The sequence below is a fragment of the Conger conger genome, chromosome 8 (assembly GCF_963514075.1).
Source record: "Conger conger chromosome 8, fConCon1.1, whole genome shotgun sequence".
NCBI classification, from domain to species: Eukaryota; Metazoa; Chordata; class Actinopteri; order Anguilliformes; family Congridae; genus Conger; species Conger conger.
This window is the reverse complement of record NC_083767.1, coordinates 29,779,774-29,804,615: the sequence shown is the minus strand read 5'-3', so window position 1 is coordinate 29,804,615 and position 24,842 is coordinate 29,779,774. Positions and strand designations below refer to the sequence as shown.

At 40.5% G+C, this 24,842-nt stretch overlaps 1 protein-coding gene and 1 non-coding gene across 2 annotated transcripts; both read right to left on the bottom strand.

The window, feature by feature from the left end:
- Window positions 1–4,075: 4,075 nt before the first annotated feature.
- On the bottom strand, window positions 4,076–23,006 carry ptcd3 (pentatricopeptide repeat domain 3). The gene is made up of 24 exons (XM_061252451.1): window positions 22,869–23,006; window positions 22,553–22,605; window positions 20,398–20,437; window positions 20,257–20,302; window positions 20,050–20,118; window positions 17,721–17,825; window positions 16,711–16,834; window positions 16,364–16,467; window positions 16,163–16,227; window positions 15,192–15,279; window positions 13,730–13,790; window positions 11,743–11,825; window positions 11,515–11,659; window positions 10,844–10,894; window positions 10,577–10,666; window positions 9,263–9,291; window positions 9,015–9,121; window positions 8,032–8,110; window positions 7,840–7,930; window positions 7,472–7,557; window positions 7,243–7,391; window positions 7,028–7,069; window positions 6,741–6,899; window positions 4,076–4,275 (listed from the first exon to the last, which is right to left on the bottom strand). Exons 1-24 carry the CDS (start codon window positions 22,955–22,957, stop codon window positions 4,224–4,226), a joined length of 2,007 nt encoding a protein of 668 aa, XP_061108435.1. The 5' UTR covers window positions 22,958–23,006; the 3' UTR covers window positions 4,076–4,223.
- Window positions 8,231–8,372, bottom strand: LOC133135961 (small nucleolar RNA SNORD94). The gene has a single exon (XR_009709468.1). It is a non-coding gene; the product is annotated as a small nucleolar RNA SNORD94 (small nucleolar RNA).
- Window positions 23,007–24,842: the final 1,836 nt, after the last annotated feature.

Below are 24,842 nucleotides of genomic sequence, written 5' to 3'. Positions count from 1 at the left end.
AGAAGGATTGATAAGAGGCAGAATGATGGGAAATATTCATTTTTTTATCAACTTTTTAAGTGAATAGATTTGACTTATGTTCTACACAATTCACAAATTCTTCTGAAATTATTTTTGATATTGTGCGTGTGTGTGTGGCATAGGGGTGACAATGGCTCAGGTGGTAAGAGAAGTCGTCTAGCAGTCGGAGGGTTGCCAGTTCGAATCCCACCCTGGGTGTGTCAAAGTGTTCTTGAGAAAGACACCTAACCCACAAATGCTCCTGACGAGCTGGTTGGTACCTTGCATGGCAGCCAATCGCCGTTGGTGTGTGAGTGTGTATGAATGGGTGAATGAAAAGCATCAAATGTACATCGCTTTGGATAAAGGCGCTATATAAATGCCAACCATTTACCATTTTTCTTAATAGAATTAGTCCATTGCAAGGACAATTAACCCCTTCACTATGGTAACAGGATATACCTGTTTGAAACCCATTTTAAGATGTCTTTACTTTAGTAGTTCCTTCTTTTGTAACGTGGGTGGCCAAACAAGCGTTTGACCTCACCCTATCTGCATTTTGGAAATCCACATACTACAAGAAATAAGGTGAAGTCAGTGTCACTTCCACTACAAGGGTCCAGCAAAGTCTAAAGTTCATAATTCAAAAAACACAGAGAAACATCAATATAATGTTCATTGTTTACTTAGAATTTATCTGGAGGAATTCTTATCATTATACTTGTACATAGGAATGTTATTATCAACATTTTGTATAGGCTCTCTTGGACACGATGAGCCTACATATAAGCATCTCTGACCAGTATCGGTAATGTAGTTGCAGGGAAAATGCGTTACTCCCATCTGTGTGTCAGAAAATTCAGTATAACTTCAGCTCATCAAAGAACCATTACATTACATTACATTATTGGCATTTGGCAGACGCTCTTATCCAGAGTGACATACAGTTGATTAGACTAAGCAGGGGACAATCCTCCCCTGGAGCAATGCAGGGTTTAGGGCCTTGCTCAAGGGCCCAACGGCTGTGTGGATTGTATTGTAGTGACACTGGGATTAGAACCACTGACCTTGCGTGTCCCAGTCATTTACCTTAACCACTACACTACAGGCTGACTGAAGGCATGTTATTGAAGTGACGAATAAAAAGTATTTTAAGTAATAACATTACATTTCCAGTGGTGTATAATTTGTTAGACTTGCATAAAACAACACAGCATTTTTTGATTTAGATTTTCTTGACCTGTTGCTGTCTGAGGACAGCTACAAGGAGAGGGAGACAGGCGGGGGAAGTGCAAACGTCTAGTTAAAAAGTGTTATATAGTTGAATAAGAAAAATGCAGTATTTTATACCTCATAAGATCCATGCTATCATTTAGTTTCCACCTGTCCTTTTGGAGTTTTCCAAGAGTCAGAATTACTTCAAATATTACTGAAACAAACCCCAAAGGGTTAGTGAAAAGGGTTCAAGAATAGTAACCATTTTATTTTGGATATATTCATTTCAAGATTGTGTCAAGAAAAGGGGCAATATTTAAGGGATTAAGAATGAATTGCATTTTTTTTTTTCTGATTTGCTGGGAGGATGGGACTATTGGCTCACAAAGGCCAAGTCATAAAATATTCTTTATGACATGGTGAAGGAACAGCAGAAACTATTTGGAAATGTCTGATGCTTGAATAATGATCTGTAAGTTAAGTGAAGTACAGTGGGAGCAATAATTATTTGATCCCTTGCTGATTTTGTAGGTTTGCCCACTTATAAAGAATGGAACTGTGTGGAATTTTAATCATAGGTACATTTTAACACTGAGAGACAGAATATCACAAAATAATCCACAATAACATCATCATATAAATTTAATACATTATCGTATTTTTGCATGAAATAAGTATTTCATCCTCTACCAATCAGCAATAATTCTGGCTCCCACAGACCAGTTAGTTTTCCATTAAGAAGCACTCCTAATCTCAACTCAATAATTACCCAAAACACCTGTGTCAACTCGTTACATCGTTATGTAGCTGTATAAAAGACACCTGTCCACACAATCAATCAGATTCCAACGTTTTCACCATGGGCCACCATGGGTTTTCACCAAGACAAAGGAGCTGTCTAAGGACATCAGGGACAAAATTGTAGACCTGCACAAGGCTGGGATGGGCTACAAGAAAATAAGCAAGCAGCTTGGTGAGAAGTCAACAACTGTTGGAGCAATTATCAGAAAATGGAAGAAACACAAAGTCACTGCCAATCTCCCTCGGTCTGGGGCTCCACGCAAGATCTCGCCTCGTGGGATATCAATGATCCTGAGAAAGGTCAGGGATCAGCCCAGTACTACACAGGAGGAGCTTGTTAATGACCTGAAGGCAGTTGGGACCATAGTCACGAAGAGAACCATCAGTAACACTACACCGTGAAGGATTAAAATCCTGCTGCGCGCGCAAGGTTCCTCTGCTGAAGAAGGCACATGTACAGGCCCGTCTGAAGTTTTCCAAAGAACACCTGGATGATCCAGAGGAAGCTTGGGAGAAGGTGATGTGGTCAGATGAGACCAAAATAGAGCTATTTGGCATCAACTCGACTCGCCGTGTTTGGAGGAAGAAAAATTCTGAGTACAACCCCAAGAACACCATCCCCACTGTGAAGCAGAGGTGGAAACCTTATGCTTTGGGGGTGTTTCTCAGCTAAGGGGACAGGACGACTTCACCATATCGAGGGGAGGATGAATGGGGCCATGTACCAGGAAATTTTGGGCGACAACCTCCTTCCCTCAGTGAAAGCACTGAAAATGGGTCGTGGATGGGTCTTCCAACATGACAATGACCCAAAACATACGGCCAAGGCAACAAAGGAGTGGCTCAAAAAGAAGCATATTAAGGTCCTGGAGTGGCCTAGCCAGTCTCCAGACCTAAATCCCATCGAAAATCTGTGGAGGGAGCTGAAGCTTCGAGTTGCCAAGCGACAGCCTCGGAACCTTAAGGATTTGGAGAGGATCTGCAAAGAGGAGTGGACCAAAATCCCTCCCAAGATCTGTGCAAACCTGGTGAAAAACTACAACAAACGTCTGACCTCTGTGCTTGCCAACAAAGGTTTCTCCACCAAGTATTAAGTCCTATTGTTCTATGGTTCAAATACTTATTTCATGTGAAAATATGATATTAAGGCGGCACGGATGGTGCAGTGGGTAGCACTGCCGCCATACAGCAAGGAGGTCCTGGGTTCGAATCCCCGTCGGCTGGGGCCTCTTTGTGCGGAGTTTGCATGTTCTCCCCGTGTTTGCGTGGGTTTCCTCCCACAGTCCAAAGACATGCAGGTTAGGCTGATTGGAGAGTCCCGTAGGTATGAGTGTATGAGTGAATGGTGTGTGTGCCCTGTGATGGACTGGCGACCTGTCCAGGGTGTATTCCTGCCTTTCGCCCAATGTATGCTGGGATAGGCTCCAGCCCCCCTGCGACCCTGTTCGGGATAAGCGGGTTAGGATAATGAATGAATGAATATGATATTAAATTTACAAAATTTATATGATGTTATTGTGGATTATTTTGTGATATTCTGTCTCTCAATGTTAACATGTACCGATTATAAAAATTCTACACAGTTCCATTCTTTGTAAGTGGGCAAACCTACAAAATCAGCAAGGGATCAAATAATTATTGCTCCCACTGTATATGCGTCTATGTGTTGATGCTGTGTCCCAAATGACCAAACACAAAGGAAAAAAAACTGCCTTTGGCTGAGTGATCACAAAAGTTTGCTATTGTAAAGTAGCTATGTTTGCAATATTAATGTAATATGTGCCTTGATTCTATGTAACAAGTGTTCAATGAAGACAAAAAAAAAAAAAGGTAGTCTACAGTTTATCCATTAAAAGCTTATGAATACAGGCTACAAACATAAAAACAAAAAAAAAACAAGGTTGCTGGCATCAAGACATTATATAAGAAAAAGTTCCCCCAACACTGCAACTAGGTAAATGTCTGATCAGTCTCTGGTGTACACCTTAGGTGCTATGGTATTGTTCAATGAAATAATTTCAGCCCGTTCACTTAACAGCCTATACTATGACACACAAACTGGTTTCATCTATATTTTATTAGATTTCAGACACACAGAGCTTTGTAAAAATGAGTCGTCATGGCCATTAGAGGCAGTTCACCCTAAAAAGGTTGCAAAAGCAGCTGCTGGACATCATTCCTTTTTGCTTTCACTGTCGCTTTCACTGTCACTCACTGTTGCTCTCACTGTCGCTGTGTTCCATTTCTGGAAGAGCATTCCTGTGGGGAACACAATCAGTCATCACAGGCCCTTCCACATGTGACACAGCAGAGACCTGAAGTGAGCTAATGTTCGCAAATATATGCTCACTTTTTTGCCACAAACATTAGCTAACAGAAAAGGTAGTGCACTGCAAACAGAAATGGCTGCTGATGGGGAAGATGTGGAGAGAACAAAAGTTGACATTTACATGATATTTGGCTATTATACAGTTGTGTTCAAATAAATAGCAGTGCGTTAAAAAAATAATAAAGTGCAAATCTTTTTTAATAGCTTTTAGTTCAATATTTCAAATGTAGTGGAAACATTACACAGTCAATTCCAAATCAAAGCATTAGCTAATTTTATCAAATCTGCGTTATTCTTTTACAGGAAGCAAGGAAAGGGACTATTAATCTGTTGAAAAAATGGCAGTGTCGACATTTTTCTCTTCAAACTCTCTTCAAACTGTATGAACTGAAGATTTAACTTCACTTTAAATTACTGAACTAATATTTAGTTGCTTAACCATTTTGATAACTGCTGCACATCTGCGTTGCAAGTCAACCAACATCTGGTACCTGGAAACAGGTATTTCAGCCCAGGATGAACAAACTACATTCTACAGTTCCTGTGAATTTTTTAGTTTTGCTTCAGAAACTGCATTTTTAATGTCCCCCACAAGTTTTCAATGGGGTTGAGGTCAGGGGATTGAGCTGGCCACTTTTTGTCTGGAACCAAGATGTTGCTTGCTTACTTGTGTGTTTGTGGTCGTCGTCTTGTTGAAACATCCATTTCAGGAGCATTTCCTCTTTGGCATATGGCAACGTAATCTCTTCAAATATTTAGATGTATTCAAACTGATCCATGATCCCTGGTATACGAACCCAACACCGTAGTATGATTTTTGTGCCACCATGCTTCACTGTTTTCACAGTGTTCTGTGGCTTGAATTCAGTACACGGGGGTCGTCTGACGTACTGTCGATGACCACTAGACCCGAAAAGACCAATTTTACTCACATCAGTCCAGAGAATGTTATGCCATTTCTCTTTGGGCCAATCGATAAGTTCTAACCAATTCTGCACATGCCCTTTTTTCAACAATGGTGCTTTACGGGGGCTTCTTGCTGATAGCTTCGATCAAACATCTTCTGACTGTAACAGCACTTACAGGTAATTGTAGTGCACTTCTTTATACGTTTTCCCCTCTCCAATCAACTTTCTAATCAAATGACATTGTTCCTCCAGTGTTTTGAATGGCCCATTTTACTTCACAATTCAGAAGGAAATGAGAAACATTTGCTTCCCTTCTTCCTTTATAATTCCTGTTTTTTCACAGAATGAATGAATTCTCTAATTAAACGCCACACTGCTATTATTTTGAACACACCCCTTTAAATGAATGAGTCAATTACTCAGAAAAAGCAGCGTGCATGTCATGTCTGTTGTTTTTCTATTACACTACTACATCTATAAGTAAAGTATTTGCCATGCAGAAATATCACTACTACTAATAACAGTGGTTCATCAGGTTACTGATGTTGTACTGCTATTTTCTTGAACACAACTGTAAATCACTTTAATGTAATATTTGTTCTTACCTTAAAAAATACAGATAAGCAACGAATCAGCTATCTGGCATTGTTAAATCTAAGTCGCATCCATTTGTATTCAAAATGAGTTGGTGGCAAAATAAATGGAACGTTCATTTAAAATCGTTCAGCAGTTACTGTTTGTTGCAAACATAGTTCGCTGTGAACGTTCACCGTCTTGAACGCACCTCTGCTATGATACAGACTCCATGCGACACTGATAAGATACATCTGCACTGGTGGAAAAAAGTTGTACTGTTGTCATTCTGTCTAAGAAAGTGTTAGCACTCATAGGTCAGGCCTTTGGGAAGAAATAAGTAATACTATGTAATTAGGTGTTGTTCAGCTCAAGCCTTATATGATTGACTGATTTATGCTCTTTTAACTGAAAGACAAAGCACGTTCACACACCAGAGCACTGCAATACAAGCATGCCTTTTTAACATTGCTTTCACTTAATCACTCAAGCTGGTCAGTTGAAATCTTATTATGAAATGTTATTGTTGGGGTTGTCCCCAAGGTTCTTTCGTACACTGCAAATGCTTTTTATTGTATTTAATCTTATCTTTTCATTTCCTTTATTCTTTGCTGTCATTCCTTTCTCCCATTTCATGAAAAGCACTTTGAGCTGCAATTGTATATGTGCTATACAAATACAATTTAATTGATTTCAGAGAGCGTAATGGGAGATAAAAAAATGTAAGCGTTTCATGAGTGCTGGACCACACCTGGTGTTCCCTGTGATATGTTGTGACACTTTGTCCATTGACAGAACCCATGAATCCATCTTATCTATTGTGCTGTATGTAAATGCACTGGGAGCTGAAAGATTGCACTTGAGCTGCCTGTCCCTGGTTTGTTTACAACAGGTGGTGCTGTGTGCGGTCTCACTTTTGCTCGTCGCTGAGCAGGAAGTCTTGCGCCACCCTGTGGGAGAGTTTTGCAGTGGTAGGCAGGCTGAAGCTGTTGGAGAGCTGCACCAGCTCAACAGCCAGCTGGGGGTCACCAATGCGCTGGGCATAGTTCACAAACTCCTCCAGTAGTTCCGCCCTGTGGAAGGGACATATCCAGCCAGCTGGCCTCCATCAAAGAATCTAAACACTTAAGCTTTTCACACACACAGGCATATGTACAATAGAATGAGAGAAAGAAAGAAGGAAAGAAAGACGCCAACTTACGTGGGGACTCTGTTGTTTCTGGAGAAAAGCTCCAGCATATCCCTGTGTGAAGTTAAAGTATGTCTGAGATATGATAAAATTATTTTTCACTTCAACAGGCCTGAATATTGTGATTTCTGTACAGTACCTCCCCTGAAACACAACCCCCCAGCCCCCCCAATAATACCCGTGAGACCTCCCACCCACATTGCATTTCCTACCTCCCCCAGTCTCACCTGGCCTCCTGTGTCCTGGAGGCGGCCAGCAGGACGGAGGTGATGTTTCCCAGAGCACTGGCTGTCCATGCCAGAGTCTTGGTAGACTGGTCCCTGTTTTGATACACCTTCTTCACATCCAGGACGCAGTTTGCAAAGGACTCCTGAACCTACGCAGACCAAAGGCTGTGTCAGGCAGTGCAGGCAGACAAAGGCGTGGGCTATGCCCTGCCCCCCCCACGTTCCTCACCTCTGGGCTGTGCTTGTCCCGGGCCATCAGTGCTAGTACCTCCTCCACCAGATTTGCCCTATGCCCGTGACCCATCCACTTTATGTCTGAGGAACAGCCCATAGCAGCAGCTGTTATTATAGTTATATACTGTGCATCATAGACCATAGACCAAATAAAAACATGCAGCTATACAAGTTTATTCGAACCAGACCCTAGGGGTGCAATGCTCTGAATTCATCAGATTTGATTCGACTGACAACTCAAATAACATTTTACTTAACGTTCTGTCCATTAACAATTTTTCAATCTTTAACTATCACTTAACAGAGTAGCACAATGTCAAATATGAGGCTATCGATTAATCTGTCCTATTTTTTTCCACCAACCTTTCCATATCTCTGGAATGAGGTCTAGCCTGTTGTCTGCATCCAACGCCTGGAGCAATTCCATCAGTGCTGAAGAGCTGAGGAAGTACAGCTGCAGATATGACATAAGCAGGTCAAATGACCCATTCAGTTAACCCGAGTCTGAAAATCAAATTCACACTGCGATTTTGTAAATGACGCATTCCTGCTTACCGAGGAGGTGATCTCTCGATACCACTTCAGTATCACATCGATGTGTTCCATCATGCAGAGCAGGTTGAAGAATTTTGCACTGATGAGGAGGGGGGCAGGCAGTGAGAACGAGAGTATAAATGAAGGCAAATCCTCTCGGACAACAGCCCATGAAAAGAATTACAGAAAAACACACACTTGCTCCAATGAAGTGGTTTCTGAGGCTCAGATTTAGGCGTTTGTTTCGCACCGATGCCTCCCCCAGGACAGCCAGCCACATGCCGGCTGAATGGAGTAGCCGCCAGTGCTCAGCCCCCATCATCAGCTGAGGTCCGTACCCCTGCGCCAATCATCACTGCCATACTAGCCAGGACTGAAACCACACCATATTACGGCTGTGATCACACTGGTTGCACTGTCTAGCTTGATGCGAGATACATGATTTGATGAAGCCTAGTTGGTTAAAAAGCAATTATAATTATTTATTTATTTTTAAAAGCACTGCAGGCATCTTTTCTGCTGTTGCTTTGCAGCCTTACTACACTCCTATCAAAGTGGTTAACAGCATTAGTGAACTAATTTCACCAGATTTTGTTTATTTTATTTTATTTTTCTCCCCCTTCAACAGAAGCAAAGAGCTTTTCGCCTTCTGGGGAAGTTTAAAAAAATAAAAACTTTTGTGAAATCGGATGCAGATCGGCCAAAATGGCAATAGCCAATTATGTCTTAATCATTGTTTAAAACAGAACCCAATGCAAAATAAAGGCCCTCCTCTATGTGACTAGACAGCTTAGGGGAGGAAGAGAAGAAGGGGGGGGGTGCGGGACAAAAAAAACAACAACTAAGGGGCAAGGTAGGGCACTTTTTTTCCATCAAAGTAGGCAGCTCCACACGTACAAAATGTGAGGGACACAGGGTAGATAAAAGCTGGTGTGTAAAAGAAGCGTAGAAAACGGCTTGTACTGCTTTTCCACGGAGATCAGGACAAGGGCAGAGACACTCACTAGTATATGCTCTGTTGGCGAGGATCTCCCAGTAGCTGCCAGTTGTTTCCTACTTCCAGGAGCCTTTGCAGTTTGTATGCCAGATCAATATCCTTCAGCCGCAAACACTGAAAAGGCAGAGCCCAGGATGACCATACCAAAACCACAATGCACTACATCTCAAAAATAATCTGACTCAGGATTCATTGACTAAAATTGTACCCACAATTCTGTCCAAATGAAAATGTGCAGAACTTAAAAATACTTACTATTAGCATGGCATAGGCAAAGAATAGCACTGCAAGAAATGAGGAAAATAATAAAGGTACAATAGGTAAGATGTGTGTGTTAAAACAGTTACAGTTACAAGACGATTGTAAATCCCTTCCCATCATTGAAATTGGCTCACTGAAATGTTGACTCACCCTCTGCCTGTGTTTATAATCCTTAAATTTGGGTTTCAAATATACAGTTGTCGGCCTGACACTCTGTACCAAAACACTGTATAACTGTACAATAATTCAAGCTCATTGGTTGAAAATTGGTTCCAATTGCCACAGCCAATGGCGTTTCAACATCAGCGCATTTACAAAGAAGGGGGAGGGTTGTGGTTTGAAGGTGCTTGTTGCTGCTATTCCTCTCTTGACCGTGAGTCCAAAAATGACCCATTGTATCTTTAAGCTTTTGCACCTCCAGCCATTTCTTGCTTTCTGCTACATTAGCCTTAAGAAAAAGATTAAGTTCCATCCATCCATCCATCCATTATCTGAACCCGCTTATCCTGAACAGGGTCGCAGGGAAAAGATTAAGTTAAGAACCAGAAATCATTTAGGCCAGTCAAAGTAATCAGATTAAATTTTCTCCAACAAAAAAAAAGGAAAAAGACTATGAAACTGAAAAATAGTGAATGAATGCCCAAAAAGAACAAAATTAAGCTCATTGTCATTATTATTATTACATGTTATTTAGCTGATGCTTTTATCCAAAGCGACGTACAGTTGATTAGACTAAATGGGAGACAAGCACCCCTGAAGCAATGTTAAGGGCCTTACTCAAGGGCCCAACAGCTGTGTGGACCTTACAGCAGCCATGCTACAGGCTGCTTGTGTATTAAAATCAAGTCATCAGGAGAATTTTCCGTTTTCAATTGAAGTTCCACAAAGGGAGGAGGAAGAGAAAAATAAATAAATAAATAAATAAAGATACATGTGCTAAAGCAGCACTGTAAGGGTTTGCAGTGTGCCAAACTGAAAGTCCAGTACTGAAGGAAACAGGATTTCTTTTGAGAACCCCGAATATCCGACACCCTTGTTCTGAATCTATGTGGTTCTGGCATTGATGAACTGAACATTATGAATTTTTTTTTATTCTACTGCAACCATGTCAAGGAGTTCAGTTAACCATTTAGGGGTCTGGGAATAACAGTTCTTGATGCAAGTGGTCTTTAGAATTTCATGATACTATGCAGGATCATACTTTCCCACTAAAAAACAGCACTGCCAAAGCAAAAACCTGATTCAAGGCCCATTAGATACCCATAACAATCAGAGTGTTTTTGTCTGCTTCTGAAAATACACACATACCGTCATCTGGATCTTGGGCAGAAAAGTGCTTTCCCGACACTTCATCCATCACATCATAGATGATTGTCGTGGGCTTAAGATCAAATGAAGCTGCAACAGAAAAGATGGTGGTGTAGAGGTCAGAGAGGCAGTGTGGGGTCGAGGTAAAGGGGAAGAGCAGTGCAGAGGTGACAGGTACACCAGATGCATGGCAAATGGTAAAATAATGCCAATAAATGCAGTAATCTATACCAAAAATAAATCATTTGATGCAAAACAGATTTGTACCTGTCTTGAAGAAAATATCCAGGACATAATAATAAGTTGCCAAACTGGGTTCTGTAAGTGAAAAAGCAAACCGGACACGTTAGAATGACAGTTCATCAGTAACCGTTTTGTAGCTAATGCGTAATTAGAGTAAATTTAACAAACTATCCCAGTAAAGCTTGAATCTAGACATCTAGGAGTGGAAATCTAGGTTGAGAGACAAGGTTAACCCCAATATAGCTCAGGTTTCAGTGGGATATAGCCCAGCTACGTTCTAGTCGGCGACAAAACCAAATTTACACCTGAATGCCGATACTGCGTTCCACCAAATTCACCACAAAAATCTTAATGGTATATAAAAACACATTTAACATCATTTTAGGTGTTGACATAACATTGCAATGTGAGGGCTTCTGTAACATTCTCCCCTGAAAACAATAAAAGTTTGAAACCGGTGAGCAAAAATAGCCTGCTGCGTATCCACAATAAATTTGCCAAATAAGGTTAATCTCTTACACCTGATAGTGGTTGAATGAATCATTGCACAATGGCAGAAGTTAGGGAACACTTATTTGGAGAGAACCCTGCGTAAGGAATGTAAGAAAAGGACAAGCCAACTGTGTATATTTGGCATGGTGGTCAAGCGTCCTCTCTATTGTCTCAGTGGTTGTGGTTGTGGTTGTAGTACTCACCAATGTGGAGGGCCTTCATCTCAGCGAGCGTGAGTAGGGCCTGAGTTCTACCCAGAGAGCCACATTCACGCAGACTCTTCAGTACTGCATTGAATGTCAGCAGGTTGGGCCTCACCTTTTGCTTCTCCATTTGTTGAAGTAGCTCCTGTGGGGTGAAGACGGACTAAGGTGACTCATGGCGCCTACTAACACCATGGTGGCTTTAAAGTTGGCAGTATCCACACTCACCAGGATCAGGTTCGACCTCTCATGGAAAAACTGCCTGACATTAGGGGCAGCACTGATCAGGGCATTGAAGGTGTGAACATCAGCTGAGGGGATTGGAAACAATGCAGATCATACTTATGATGTGGACCAATGCACTCCAAGATGAACATTTATAGCATAAAGATTCACTCAGAAAAAAACAAAACAAAGATTTTCACTATTCGCAGATAAGGCAAACCTTCAGAGCATGATACATGCACTACCCTGATTACTGAATATTATTTTAATACATAGTAAATAAAAACAAAAATATGATTGTATTTTCTGTACACCCCGATTGAACTTTTTTTTTTTTTTTTTTGGGTTGGCTCCAAATCCTCTGACATGCTAACTAAAACTGAATGATTATGATCAACTAGGTACTCTCCTTTGCATGGCTATGGATCATACATGTAGTTTACGTGGGATTTAGTAAGATAGAAAAGACATTAGAGAGTGATGACCGATTTGTGATGACCGATTTAATTGGATCAACTGCATAAAGACAGCACTCAAGTCCTGTTCAGTTTATTTTTGCCAAAATCGCCCTGCTGGTCTTTAAATATAACAGTTGAATGCAATTTTCTGACATTATTATTTTCATCTATGATGGCTCCCTATTCAGAACAGAAATTTGTCACCCGCTCTGCTATAAAGAGCAGATGAATACTCCTTATATAGGCAAAGGGAGGTAGGGACTCTGCAGGGCCCTTTGCAGGATCACGCAACAAATCAAAATGAATGAAAGTAGGCTACAGGGCCCAAAAACACACTCAGTGAGCACTTTATTAGGTATTCATTAGACTTATTTTTTAGAATTCTATAGCTGTAGCCTATAACGCACCTAGATGATTCCACGGTTAGTCACATTTTCCCCAATTCTGATGGTTACATTACATTACATAATTGGCAATTGGCAGATGCTCTTATCCAGCACGACGTACAGTTGATTAGACTAAGCAGGAGACAATCCTACCCTGGAGCAATGCAGGGTTAAGGGCCTTGCTCAAGGGCCCAACAGCTGTGCTACACTGGGATTTTAACCACCAACCCTGCCTGTCCCAGTCATTTACCTTAACCACTACGCTACAGGCCGCCCTGGTTGATGTGAACATTAACTGAAGGTCCCGACCTATATCTACATGATTGTATGCATTGCACTGCTGCCACACAATTGGCTGATTAGATAATCGCATGAATGAGTAGGTGTAATAAAGTAAAAATGTTCCTAATAAAGTGCTTGGTGAGCGTATATACTCAGATCAAAATGTGATCCAAGTGACTTTGACCATGGAATGATCCACATCCAGTACAATGGCTTATTGCAATTAAACAGTTGGGATTTCTTATTAAAATCATTCAACTTCCACAGTTTGAAAGATAAATGTTTGCCGAAAACATTTTCAGCTGTTTGCCAAATTACAACGCAGCCCTGGTCAAATGAGGTAACCTCATTTATAGTGGGAGATATTAGAAAGACCCAGAGGAGTGACAATTGAAGGCAATTGAATCTACACCTTGCTACATTGTAAAACATTGACTGGTACGGGACGTTAGAACAGAATGATGAAATACGGGAGTTTTGAACCGAAAACACGGCAATTGCAGCATAATTTGTTAGACGGTATTGACGTGGAGACAGTCAAGATTTCATATTTATCACAGAATACCATAACACCGTGAAACAGAACAACCCTAGCTCTTTCATCCACAAGAATATTGCTTACAAAATGCGAGCATTTCTGCTCAGTCTGATTTCACAAGGCTGTTTACATAAGCAATGTGCATTGTTATTATCCTGCTGACTGCAGCTTAAACCTGGGGGTTTGCAGGTTTGTGCTCAGGATACTGTTGCGCCAGCAACAAGCCCGTCTCGATTGTGAAATCCCTTTATGTAACCAGAACACTAGACTATCCCAAAACACCAACAAACTAATCGGGTAAGCAACATATATGAAACAGGACTTACCTGTCAGTCTGTCGTTCAGCATGTCCTCGTAAGTGTTGAAGGCCATTGTGTGAGCTTTGAACTGCAGACACAGAGAACATTTCCATTTATTTAAATAATCCAGAAAGAAGAACTAAAGCGTATTTAAAAATAATAATGATAATAAAAAAAGTCTCACTTGGTCTCATTATAATTTGCCATTCCAAAACATAAAACAGGGCTTATTGCTTACTGCTTATTCGCTGATTTCAAATACTCTAAACAGCTGCTATTCTACTTATAAGTGTTGACAAACAGACTTGCAAAAGTCATGGTTTCACATTACCATGACAAAACAATTACGTCAATAATTACCAAAATATTAGACAAGTTATGCTGGTATTTAGTTACGATTAGTGACTTTCCTATTTGATAATGATTTAATAACAAACTCAAAGTCAAATTTCTTATTTCAGATTTTCATTTTTCATCGATTTTCAGTTTGTTAATTCAATGTTAGTTAAGGCGGGGCCTTTTTTTGTTAAAGCGGCCTGCCTTAACAACAAACCACTGTGGGGAAACACTGAATAGATGCTAGATGCTGTGTTATAACTTTGCCAAGACCATAATCATAATAGCCAACTAGGACATTAAGAATTCTATCCAGACTCATCAGCATTTAAGGAAAACATTCATTTCTTCAACTTGTCAGATAAATGTTGCTACGGCCGTGCAGAAACAACAACCAGCTTCACAGAGTTTCTTGTGTGTTAAGCGGTTGCCCACATTTTCTTCAACCCAAGTCCATCTCCATTCATTTTTCACTTCCCTTTCAATTAGGCTTGTGTCTTCCTGAGTTTTAATGAACTTTGCTTCCATGTTTCAGCGTATATTTAGAATTTTGTGCACAGCACGAAGACTGACATGGTGACAGTAGCTCCCTACTCATTTGATGAAAAAAAACTGCCTTACTCGCACACCATTGTTAATTGAAGAATACATGGTTGTAAGACTGAACGTGATGGGATAGGACACATCCAGAACAAAAACGAAGGCACTTGGGATCGAGTTATGACATTTATGTTTTAAGACCTTGCATGTCACAAAAGGGATGTTCTCATATTGATATTATACATAATTCAATTCTTCCTGTATATACTATAATTTTAGGGGGAAAGTAGCAAAGTTATGTATGTCTTATTTATTTTGCAAGAATATTATTTTGGGGAAAAAACAGGCAAACATGCCTGAGAACTTTAAGCCTTGATAATATTTGGCAACTCAATATTATCTTTACATTTCCCCGAATAAATCAATTTGAAAATTCTAAAATATGAAAAATATTTAGTTAGATTACTGGGGGGGGCATGTCCCCTGCACTTTTACAGACAGTAAACGTAAAGCCCCCACCCATACTAACGACACACCTGCGTGCCCCCACTTTAGACAGACTAAGCATAAATGCGCAACACATCTAGGGTTTCCTTGGTAACCGCTTACCTACCTTGACCATGCCTCGGATCAAAGTGCAGTAGGCTCTCTCGTTTTTTTCAGGCATCAGGTTAAAGATTCTCTCTGCAGCATTGTCCCTTCTACAAGAGATGGACAGCTTTTTTAAAGGCTTTATTCAAAAGGAAGGTCAACCGAGAACCTATTTCTTGAACGGCAGAGAAAGCAAAGGATTGTCAATCAGTGTAGGAGATTATGTGGATGGCCACAATCAGGGAGCCCAATCGACTATATCAATCAATCAATTTTCATTTGTATAGCGCTTTTAACAAAGGGCCTTCGTCAGAAAGCAGCTTTACAGAGAAACCGGTCACCAAGAGTACGCCAAAGGGCAACAGTGGCAAGGAAAAACTGCCTGACTAATAGGAAAAAACCTCATATTGTACCGGGCATTGAATAGTTTAGTCCAGAGAGACAGTCCTCTGCTGACCCATGAGCCAAATTTCCAGCAGCAACTTGGTCTTTGCAGGACTCCCACTCAAATAAACAAGCCCAGTTATTTCCTGCCACTTGCTTCAGAATAATGCTACAGGGAAATTCAGCTGCTGTGATTCCTGTGCACCAATCAAAATGCAGGATTTATTGGCTTTCCTTTTAGTCTATAAAACCAAGATAAAGTATTCGGTCGAGACTTTCAAGTACTATTCTCTTGGTGGGTCTCTGGTCAGCTCCCTCTCCTCCAATAATTATGCAAAAATATGTCACGTGGGAAATCGTTTTACAAACAGCTCAGGAAAATAGTTAGACCCTGAAATATGCACACCTCTACCAAAATTCTAATTGTTTTATATGAATCAGTACACAAATTGAAAGCTCCAGGATGATATGAAAAGCTCAAAAACACAAAAAGTATGTTTGCGGGCCTTTAATGAATAATTAATTGCAATACTTAATGAGATCTACAGGTTAGATACACAACTGTGCAGTCTGAGAAGCAGCTAAGGCGGCCCTCGCAGTGACACGTACCTCCAGCCTTTCTGCGATTTGTTGGTTGCCATACGGTCCCATTCCTTGCCGTTTGAATTCTCCTCCTGTAAAAGGCAGAACAGAGATATCCTCAAAACCATTGGTTCCAAAAAAGCAACTCCACCTACCTCTCCTCCTGACTGTTCTAATGATGCCCATGTTATTCATCTCCTTAAAGTCAAAATATTGTGGAGTACGTACTTGATCCTCCAACTCTTCCTGCAATGCCTCCCCTTGCACAGAGGCTCCATAGAAACAGATCAGATCAAGCAGGTCATTTGTGGAGTCTGTGGACACCACAGTGCCTGTGTGAGGAAGAGACAGCTACTTGAAATGACAGCACTCAGTGTTGTGCCAAACAGACACAAAAAGGACAGGCTCCGAGACCTCCATTATTATCCACTCTATGGTTCTCCAGGTCTCATCTACAATAGCTCTGGAATCCTGTGCATCAGGTGTACATCAGGCGTGCGCCACTTGCCTTAAAGAAGGACGCCGAGCCCGTTTCAGGATTGGGGCCATTAGGGAGAGGCAGCTGGTCCACTCACCATTCTGGAGGAGCTGATCGTACATGTCCACAGCCGCTTTCACCTTCATCAGCTTAATCCTCTCCACTAGGGCAGCCTCACACACCTCCTCGATCTGAGGCTCCAGGTTCTCAGGCATCAGGCACTACAGACGGGGTTATAGGATATAACATATACATACAAAAATGTAATTGTAACTGCATTAGTTGTCGGTTTTGAGGGTGTGTGAAAATGTTGTTCGGCCCTATGTAACCATCTTTGTGATGGCTGATGGAAAGCACTGAACTTGGAAAATAAAAGGGCAATTGCTAATGCTTTACATTTACAAAGGTCACCACTCTACAACATATTTATAAGCAGTTGAAGATATATGTAAAACATCAAGCAAACTAATTTATATATCCCCCACCTTTACAGTTGTAGAACATCTTCTGCCATTCCGATAGCAGCAAGTGGACATTAAGGGGCTGTTCACTCAAAAATTAAAAGTGCGTTTCCACTTACCCAGAGCACCATCATTTTTAAATTTTGACATTTTAGACATTTGGCAAACGCTTTTAATCCAAAGCGATTTACAACTGCATAGGTTCTTCTACAAGTTAAAGCATCACATCCATAACTAGTAAAATACACATGAAGTGCTGTTCTAAACAAGTGCAATTTTTATTTTATTTTGTTACCATCAATCAACACATTTGTGACAAATTTTTGAGATTTCATGACTTTTTGATGCAGTTCACCAGAATATAATAGACAGAGCAAGCAGACGTTTTCTGCCAAACACACCAGTATTCTGGGGAAAAGCGTAAATTGTTTTGAACAGCGTTTTAGCCAGCTGTGTGCTGTGCTTGGCTTGCATATCAAAACATCAAAGTGTACATTAGCCAGCTATTGTAGTGAACATTAGCCAGATAGTTAGTGAAGACAGTATAGAAAGACAAGACAGAAACTCCACACATCAGTAGTCAGACTACAAAGTCATTTTTTCTATTTAGAATTCAGTCAGGATATTCTTCTCAACATGAACTTACAGGGATATGAGGTTCAGCAAAGTCCTTCCGGAAGAATTTAGGGAAAGTGTTGATAACGTACTTCGCAGCATTTCGGCCAGATTCCATGGAAAGAGAACACTGTCTCTGTTGAGAAAAACATAAATTTACAATTTTCTTAATGCATTTTATTCATAAGTCAACAATATGGCCTCATCTTTATTTGCCTGGGACAGTGCACATTAATCAGTTAATTTTCAGTTTCCACATGAATGTAAAAGCTAATGAGCTAATTTTCCATTTTCATAAAGAACTTCTTAAAGGACAACTTGGGCTTTTTTCTGAAAACATGTGGTTTACATTGCAGATATCGTACCATGCACCTTTGTCCAATACAAGTTGGAAATTAAATGTACAGTGGTTCGCAAAAGTATTACATTTTTCCAGAAATGCATCAGATTTACATGAACTAAAATGATACATACACATTTGTTTTCTGCCAGTACCTATAACATTAAACTTTCAAAGTCAAAATCCATTTTTACCTGCAAATCTTTTTATCTGCAAATCTTTTTATCATTATTTATTCAAAACCAGCTTTTTACATTGTCCAGGGGTGCTTTTTCCCCAATGCTTATTGGAAGCTCCAGGTGCTTCAGGTTCTTGGGATGTCTCATGACTCCGATTTTCATACAATGCCACAGATTCTCAATCAGATTCAGATCTGGGCTTGTCACTGTAGAACATCAGGGCTTAAAGAAAGAAAAAATCTTGTGTCTGAAATGGATTGTTCAGAACGTCGATTTCTTATTTCGTAGTTTTCTTTTTAATGGATTTTCATTTTTTAATCCAATGTTAGTAAGGCGGGGCCGTTTTTGTTAAGGCCACCTGCCTTAACTATAAACCACTGTGGGAAACACTGAATACCGCAAGATGCTGTATAACTTTGCCAAGATCATCATCATAATGGCTACCTAGGACATTAAGAATTCTATCCATGTTCAGCTTGTAGAATCATCAGCATTGAAGGAAAACATTTGTTTTTTCAACTTCAGATAAACATTGCTACTGCCGTGTATAAGTTTCCTGTCACACACTGAGTTTCTTGTACCAAGTGTTAAGCGGTTGCTCGTCCCCACCATTTACTTCAACCCAAGCCCATTCATTTTTCACTCCCCCTTCCCCTTTTTGCTGAGTTTGAATGAACTTTGCTTCCAAGTTTCAGCGGATACTTTGAATTTCCTGCACAGTACGAAGACTGACACGTTGACTGACGGACTGACAGTAGCTCCCTACTCATTTAATGGAAAAACTGCCTTACTCGCACACTATTGGTAATTGAAGAATAAATGGTTGCAAGACTGGACGTGATCGGATTGGGAAACATCCAGAACAAAAACAAAGACACAAGGGATTGCGTTATGACATTTTGTGTTGCATGTTACAAAAGAAGGGATGATATCATATTGATATTACACAGAATTAAATTCCGCCTGTACATACTATCATTTTAGGGGGAAAGTAGGAAAGTTATGTATTATCTTGACTTGGCCATTGTGTGAGTGGTTGTTGTGTTTTCCCTTTTATTTTTTATGTATTTTTTTATTTTGCGAGAATATTATTTTGTGGAAAAAATGGCCAAACACCAGAAATCCAGCAAAGTGCCGGAGAACTTTAAGCCCAGGAACATTCACCATTTTTTATATTTAGCCACTCCTGTGTTGCTTTGGCTTTGTGCTTAGGATCATTGCCCCTTGCTACTTTCTTACCATTTATCCAATAGTGGTGACTGGCATGTCCAACCTCTTGGATATTTTTTCAGACCCCATTCCTAATTTATGAAATTCTATTAGTTTATATCCAACTTCCTTGGAATGCTCTATGGTCTTCATCTTCACTCCTTTTCTTCAGACAGTCTTTCCAATGATAGCTAAAATGCGGGGGTGGGAGGGGTTATCCAGAAAATGTGCATTGTTTGGCCAATTGTAAAAAAACTGGGTCATCGTTCAGGCTATATTTTTCATCCGTTTAGGTTTCTTTCATTTGGAGCTTCCAGAGCTTGCACAGCATTATTATTTTTGTAATGCTGACAAATGATTGGTTTTGACTAAGATCATGTACTGTTATAAAATACAAGTTTGCAATAAAAATACTGACAGGAAAGATGTGTATGTATCATTTCTAATTCAGGCCAATCTCAGATTTACAAACCACTGTATATTTTCGGACTGTGTTTCCCTTGGCTTCATTCTTCAAACAACCCAAAGGCCCTTGTGCAAAGCCAATGGATAGGTCAGGTTCATCAAGTTTATATTCTGGGTAAAATTTGACAAGGAGCCTTACAGAGAGGCCGGAAAGCATCATTACTCACAAACTCATTCATTGACCTTGGGATGAGGTAGGAGTCATCTGGAAAGATATAAGGTGCTGCAGTGGGATCCTAAAAATATTATAGACATAATATTATTGTATCACATTATAATAAATATGAATTTATACCACAGAGTATAAAAATGCAACTGCAAGTCATCGGCAGCACTGACCCAAAAGGACAGATAATATAGGCAACTAACCGTACCTTCTTGACAGTGGAGGCAAGTGATTTCAGAATGGCTAGTTTGTCCCTATTAAAGCAAAGAAAAAAAAAAAAGTTTGTTTCTTTTCTACGCTCATCTTGAGCAAATCTGCAAAGTATTTTGAACCACTGGAAAACACCTACCATGTCTTCTTTTTTGGAATGACAAGTTCTTCCACAGACCCTGCAAATAAACATATCCCTCATTCAGCTAACTTTTGCAATGCACAATTTACTGCATATAGTGAGCACCATAATTCATTGGACAGTGACACATTTTTTGTTATTTTGGTTCTGTACTCTAGCACTGAGTTTGAAAGAATACAATGCTTGGTTTGCTAAAAAGCACCTAAAAGACCCCCAGGAATTCTGGATCAAAGTCTTGCGGACAGATGAGACAAAGATTAACATGTACGAGAGAAAAATAAAATGCCCAGGATCCAAAACATACTACCTCAGCCGTGAAACATTGTGGACGGGGTGTTATGGCTTGGGCCTGTATGGCTCAAGGGCACACCTGACTTCATTGATGATGTGAATGCAGACAGAAGTAGAACAATGAATTATGAACTCAACAGAAATATTTTATTGACTCAGATGAAACCAATTGCCTCCAAACTTATTGGACAGCACTTCATCATGCAACAAGACAATGACCCGAAACAAACTGCTTGAGCAGTTTGATGGCCAAAAAAAGGAAAATCCTTGACTGGCCAATCACTGGGGCTGAATCCAAATTTACATGATGAAGAGGAGACTGAAGGCAGAAATAAACAAGCAGGAATTGAAGATTCAGCACAGGCCGGGCAGAGCATCACCAAAGAAGATACCTTGAGTCTTCATGTCTATGCATTGCAGACTTCAAGCAGTCATTGCATGCAAAGGTATATGCAACCAAATATTAAAAATGATTACTTTATTCTACATTATGTTAAACTATCCAGGATTTTTTTAATGCCCAATATTGGGGGGGACTATGTGGGCAATTCCACAGTAATGTCAAACTGAGCATGAGAAAATACTTACTTCCGAACGAAACTTATTATGTCCCAAACAGTCAATCATGACCATTTTGAAATCAGATATAATGTAGGTACAATGTATTATATCAAAACTGACATTCTGAACACAATGGTGTCACATCCATAACGCTGGTATCCCCTCATAAAAATCAAGACAAAGAAATACATCCATCCCATCCGTCCATTATCTGAACCCGCTTATCCTGATCAGGGTCGCAGGGGGGCTGGAGCCTATCCCAGCATACGAAAGGCAGGAATACACCCTGGACAGGTCGCCAGTCTATCACAGGGCACACACCATTCACTCACACACTCATACCTACGGACAATTTAGACTCTCCAATCAGCCTAACGTGCATGTCTTTGGACTGTGGGAGGAAACCAGAGTACCCGGAGGAAACCCACGCAGACACGGGGAGAACATGCAAACTCCACACAGAGAGGCCCCGGCCGACGGGGATTCGAACCCAGGACCTCCTTGCTGTGAGGCGGCAGTGCTACCCACTGCACCATCCGTGCCGCCACAAAGAAATACATATTTTCTAAATTGCTATTTTTATGTTCAGCCAAGCCTCCTGCATTACATGGATATCAAACTTTCTCCATTAGACATTCAAATTCAAAGAGTTTTTAGGAAATGTATAGTCTCTCCAAAATACCTGTCTTTCTGCATCTGTGTCACATTTTGTCTCGCTTAATATTTTTTAAATGATTTTTTTGGGGGAGCTTCCCCTCAGCCAAGTCGGTGCTATGATAATATGCATTAACATTTCTTTTCTTTTTTAATCAAGAAGAGTAATTTTTCTGAAGGATTTATTGTCATTTTGTGTCCAAATGTCACATCCATAACGGTGGAATTGCCCACCTACTAAAGGTTCTAGAATTTTCGAAATGGTTCATCCGATATGGATGAAAACACTCAAATTAAAGGTGACAGTCTGCACTTCAACCATTGTCATTGTATTCTTACACACTCAAAGTGCTGGAGTATCTAACCAAAATAACAAAAAACTCAATCCAATTAATTCTGGTGCTCACTGTATCCGAATCTGTGTTGCCATACCGGCGTGTCTTGTCTGCCCGTCAGTACCAAAACTAGCACGCTAATGGCTATTCGTCTTCACGTCAAATTAAGTATTGGACGAACCACCTCAGCTGCCAGACTTTGTACAAAGCAGAAGGTAAGCGTTACAACTCATTTACAAACTATATTTTTTCCCCCAAAATTAGCCACCGTAGCAAAATTATACCTCTTACCAAACTAGCATCCTAATTACCTGGTTTTGGAGCCGTGGCGTTTTGGTACCATGCTGAGCTCACGGAAAAATTCCTGTAAAATAAAAGGCCAGTTTAAATACATTAATAGAAAACAGACAAAACAAAACCCGTGAGGACAGCTTAAAACCCCAAAACAAAATACAAACGGACCTGAACGTGCATGCTACTTGAACTGAACGACCTAGCTAGCTAAATTAGCTCACGACTAGGTCAAACGATGTCTAACGTTAGAAGCAAAACAAACAACAATTGTGACACACGTTTATTTTTATTTTAAAAATTAAAGCAATATCACGTATGCCCATGTATTCTTACCTCCTAAGCCATAAGTGTTCACTTTTACAAATAAATATTCTACCACTCATGTGGAGATATAGCCCTGCTTTAATACAGACAGCAGACATTTTATCACCTTCTTCTTCTTTGGTCCGGCGGTTAAAGCTAAGATGTACATTACCGCCACCTACTGAATGCGTAATCCTCTCTTTATAATTTACGTTTTATCAACTCAATGACCCTGGGAATGTATATACGATGAAGGATTTTGGGGGTATTTTAAGGCGGTTGCATGGTACATTCGTTTCATTCTTTTTTAAATCTTACAGAAGATATCTCTGAACACACAACGCACCAAACCTCAAGGTGCATAGGCTACAGCAGCAGAAGACCAATACGTCAAAAAAAAGGCTAATAAATACCTAATAAAGTGCTAGAGTATTGAGTGTATACAGTACCAGTCAAAAGTTTGGACACAGCTTGCCTTTTTCTGGCTTTTTTGATTAATGTTTTATTTCCACAGTTTGTAATCATGTAATACATATGTGGTCCTTGGAGTGGTGATGGACAACAGGCTGTCCTTCTCCGAGAATATCGCTTCGGTGACCCGGGCGTGCAGGTTCTTCCTGTACAACATCTGGAGAATCCGACCCTTTCTCACCACCTACTCCACTCAGCTCCTTGTCCAAGCAATGGACCTGTCCCGCCTGGACTATTGCAATTCTCTGCTGGCTGGCCTTCCAGCATCTGCCATCAGACCCCTACAACTGATCCAGAATGCTACAGCCCGTCTGGTATTCAATGTTTCCAGACATTCACATGTCACCCCCCTGCTCAGCAACCTCCACTGGCTGCCTGTTATGGCTCGCATCAAATTTGGTGCTCGCGTACCAGGTAGTTAAGGGATCAGTCCCTATATTCAATCACTTATCAAGACCTATACACCAGCAAGACCCCTCCGTTCTACCACTTCGTGCCGCCTGGCACCTCCTCCTCGCCATACCTGCACTTCTCGCTCACGACTGCTGTCTGTCCTGGTCCCACGGTGGTGGAATGACCTCCCAGTGGATGTCAGAATGGCAGAGTCTCTGACCTCTTTCAAGCGCAGACTGAAGACTCATCTCTTCAGGCTACACCTTTCCCGCCCTAACTCACCACCATGATTAGCCTTATATATGCCATAGACTGTAATGGTACTTATATAGTTGTATAGATATTGTTGTTTTTTGTATGAGCTATTGTGTAGAAAAGGCTTGGCCTTTATATGCATTCCCCGCGATACTTCATTTGTCGCGATATGTTTGTGTTAAACTCACGTGTTTTCCTACTTGGTTTGCTTTTTTTCCTGTGCCTGCAGCGATGAGCAGACGTGCCGACTCAGGACGCTCTGACTATAGTTAAAGTTGTTTACCTGCTGCACTTATCCTCGTAGTTGTCCCAAGTAATCCACTCTCGATATTCCGAGTGTTCCGAGTCACTGACGATAAGTAAGTTTATGTCGTAATATGATGTTTGTTGAGTTAATCCACACGTGTTTGCAACCTGTTCGATAGTACAGTTAAACTTGCTCTTGTTATCATTTCCTTGAAGGAATATAGCGTAAGTTTCCTCTGAGAGCACTGTACTCCGTGTGTAGTCTAAGAATTACCGTACGAAAGCCTGTACGTGTGTGGTGTTGACGCCATTATGCAGTACCGTTTTATGTGCCGCTAGATGGCGACACAGACCGCGGAATAACCGTATTCAGGATTAGCGTTGTATGTTTCCAGCGTATGATTTAAGCATCACATTCATAATGTTAATGTATTTATATATGAATGAGCTACAGAAATATTATTGGTATGTGAATGCAGATACGCCCTATGTACCTAAGAGTTATGGATTTTACTGTTAAGACATAATATCCTAATTGTATTTTTATTTTATTCTTTCAGACTCTCTATATCTCTCTCTATACACCTGTTTGTATTGCAACACTGAATATCAATGCTGGAAAAATACAGAGTTCAACCC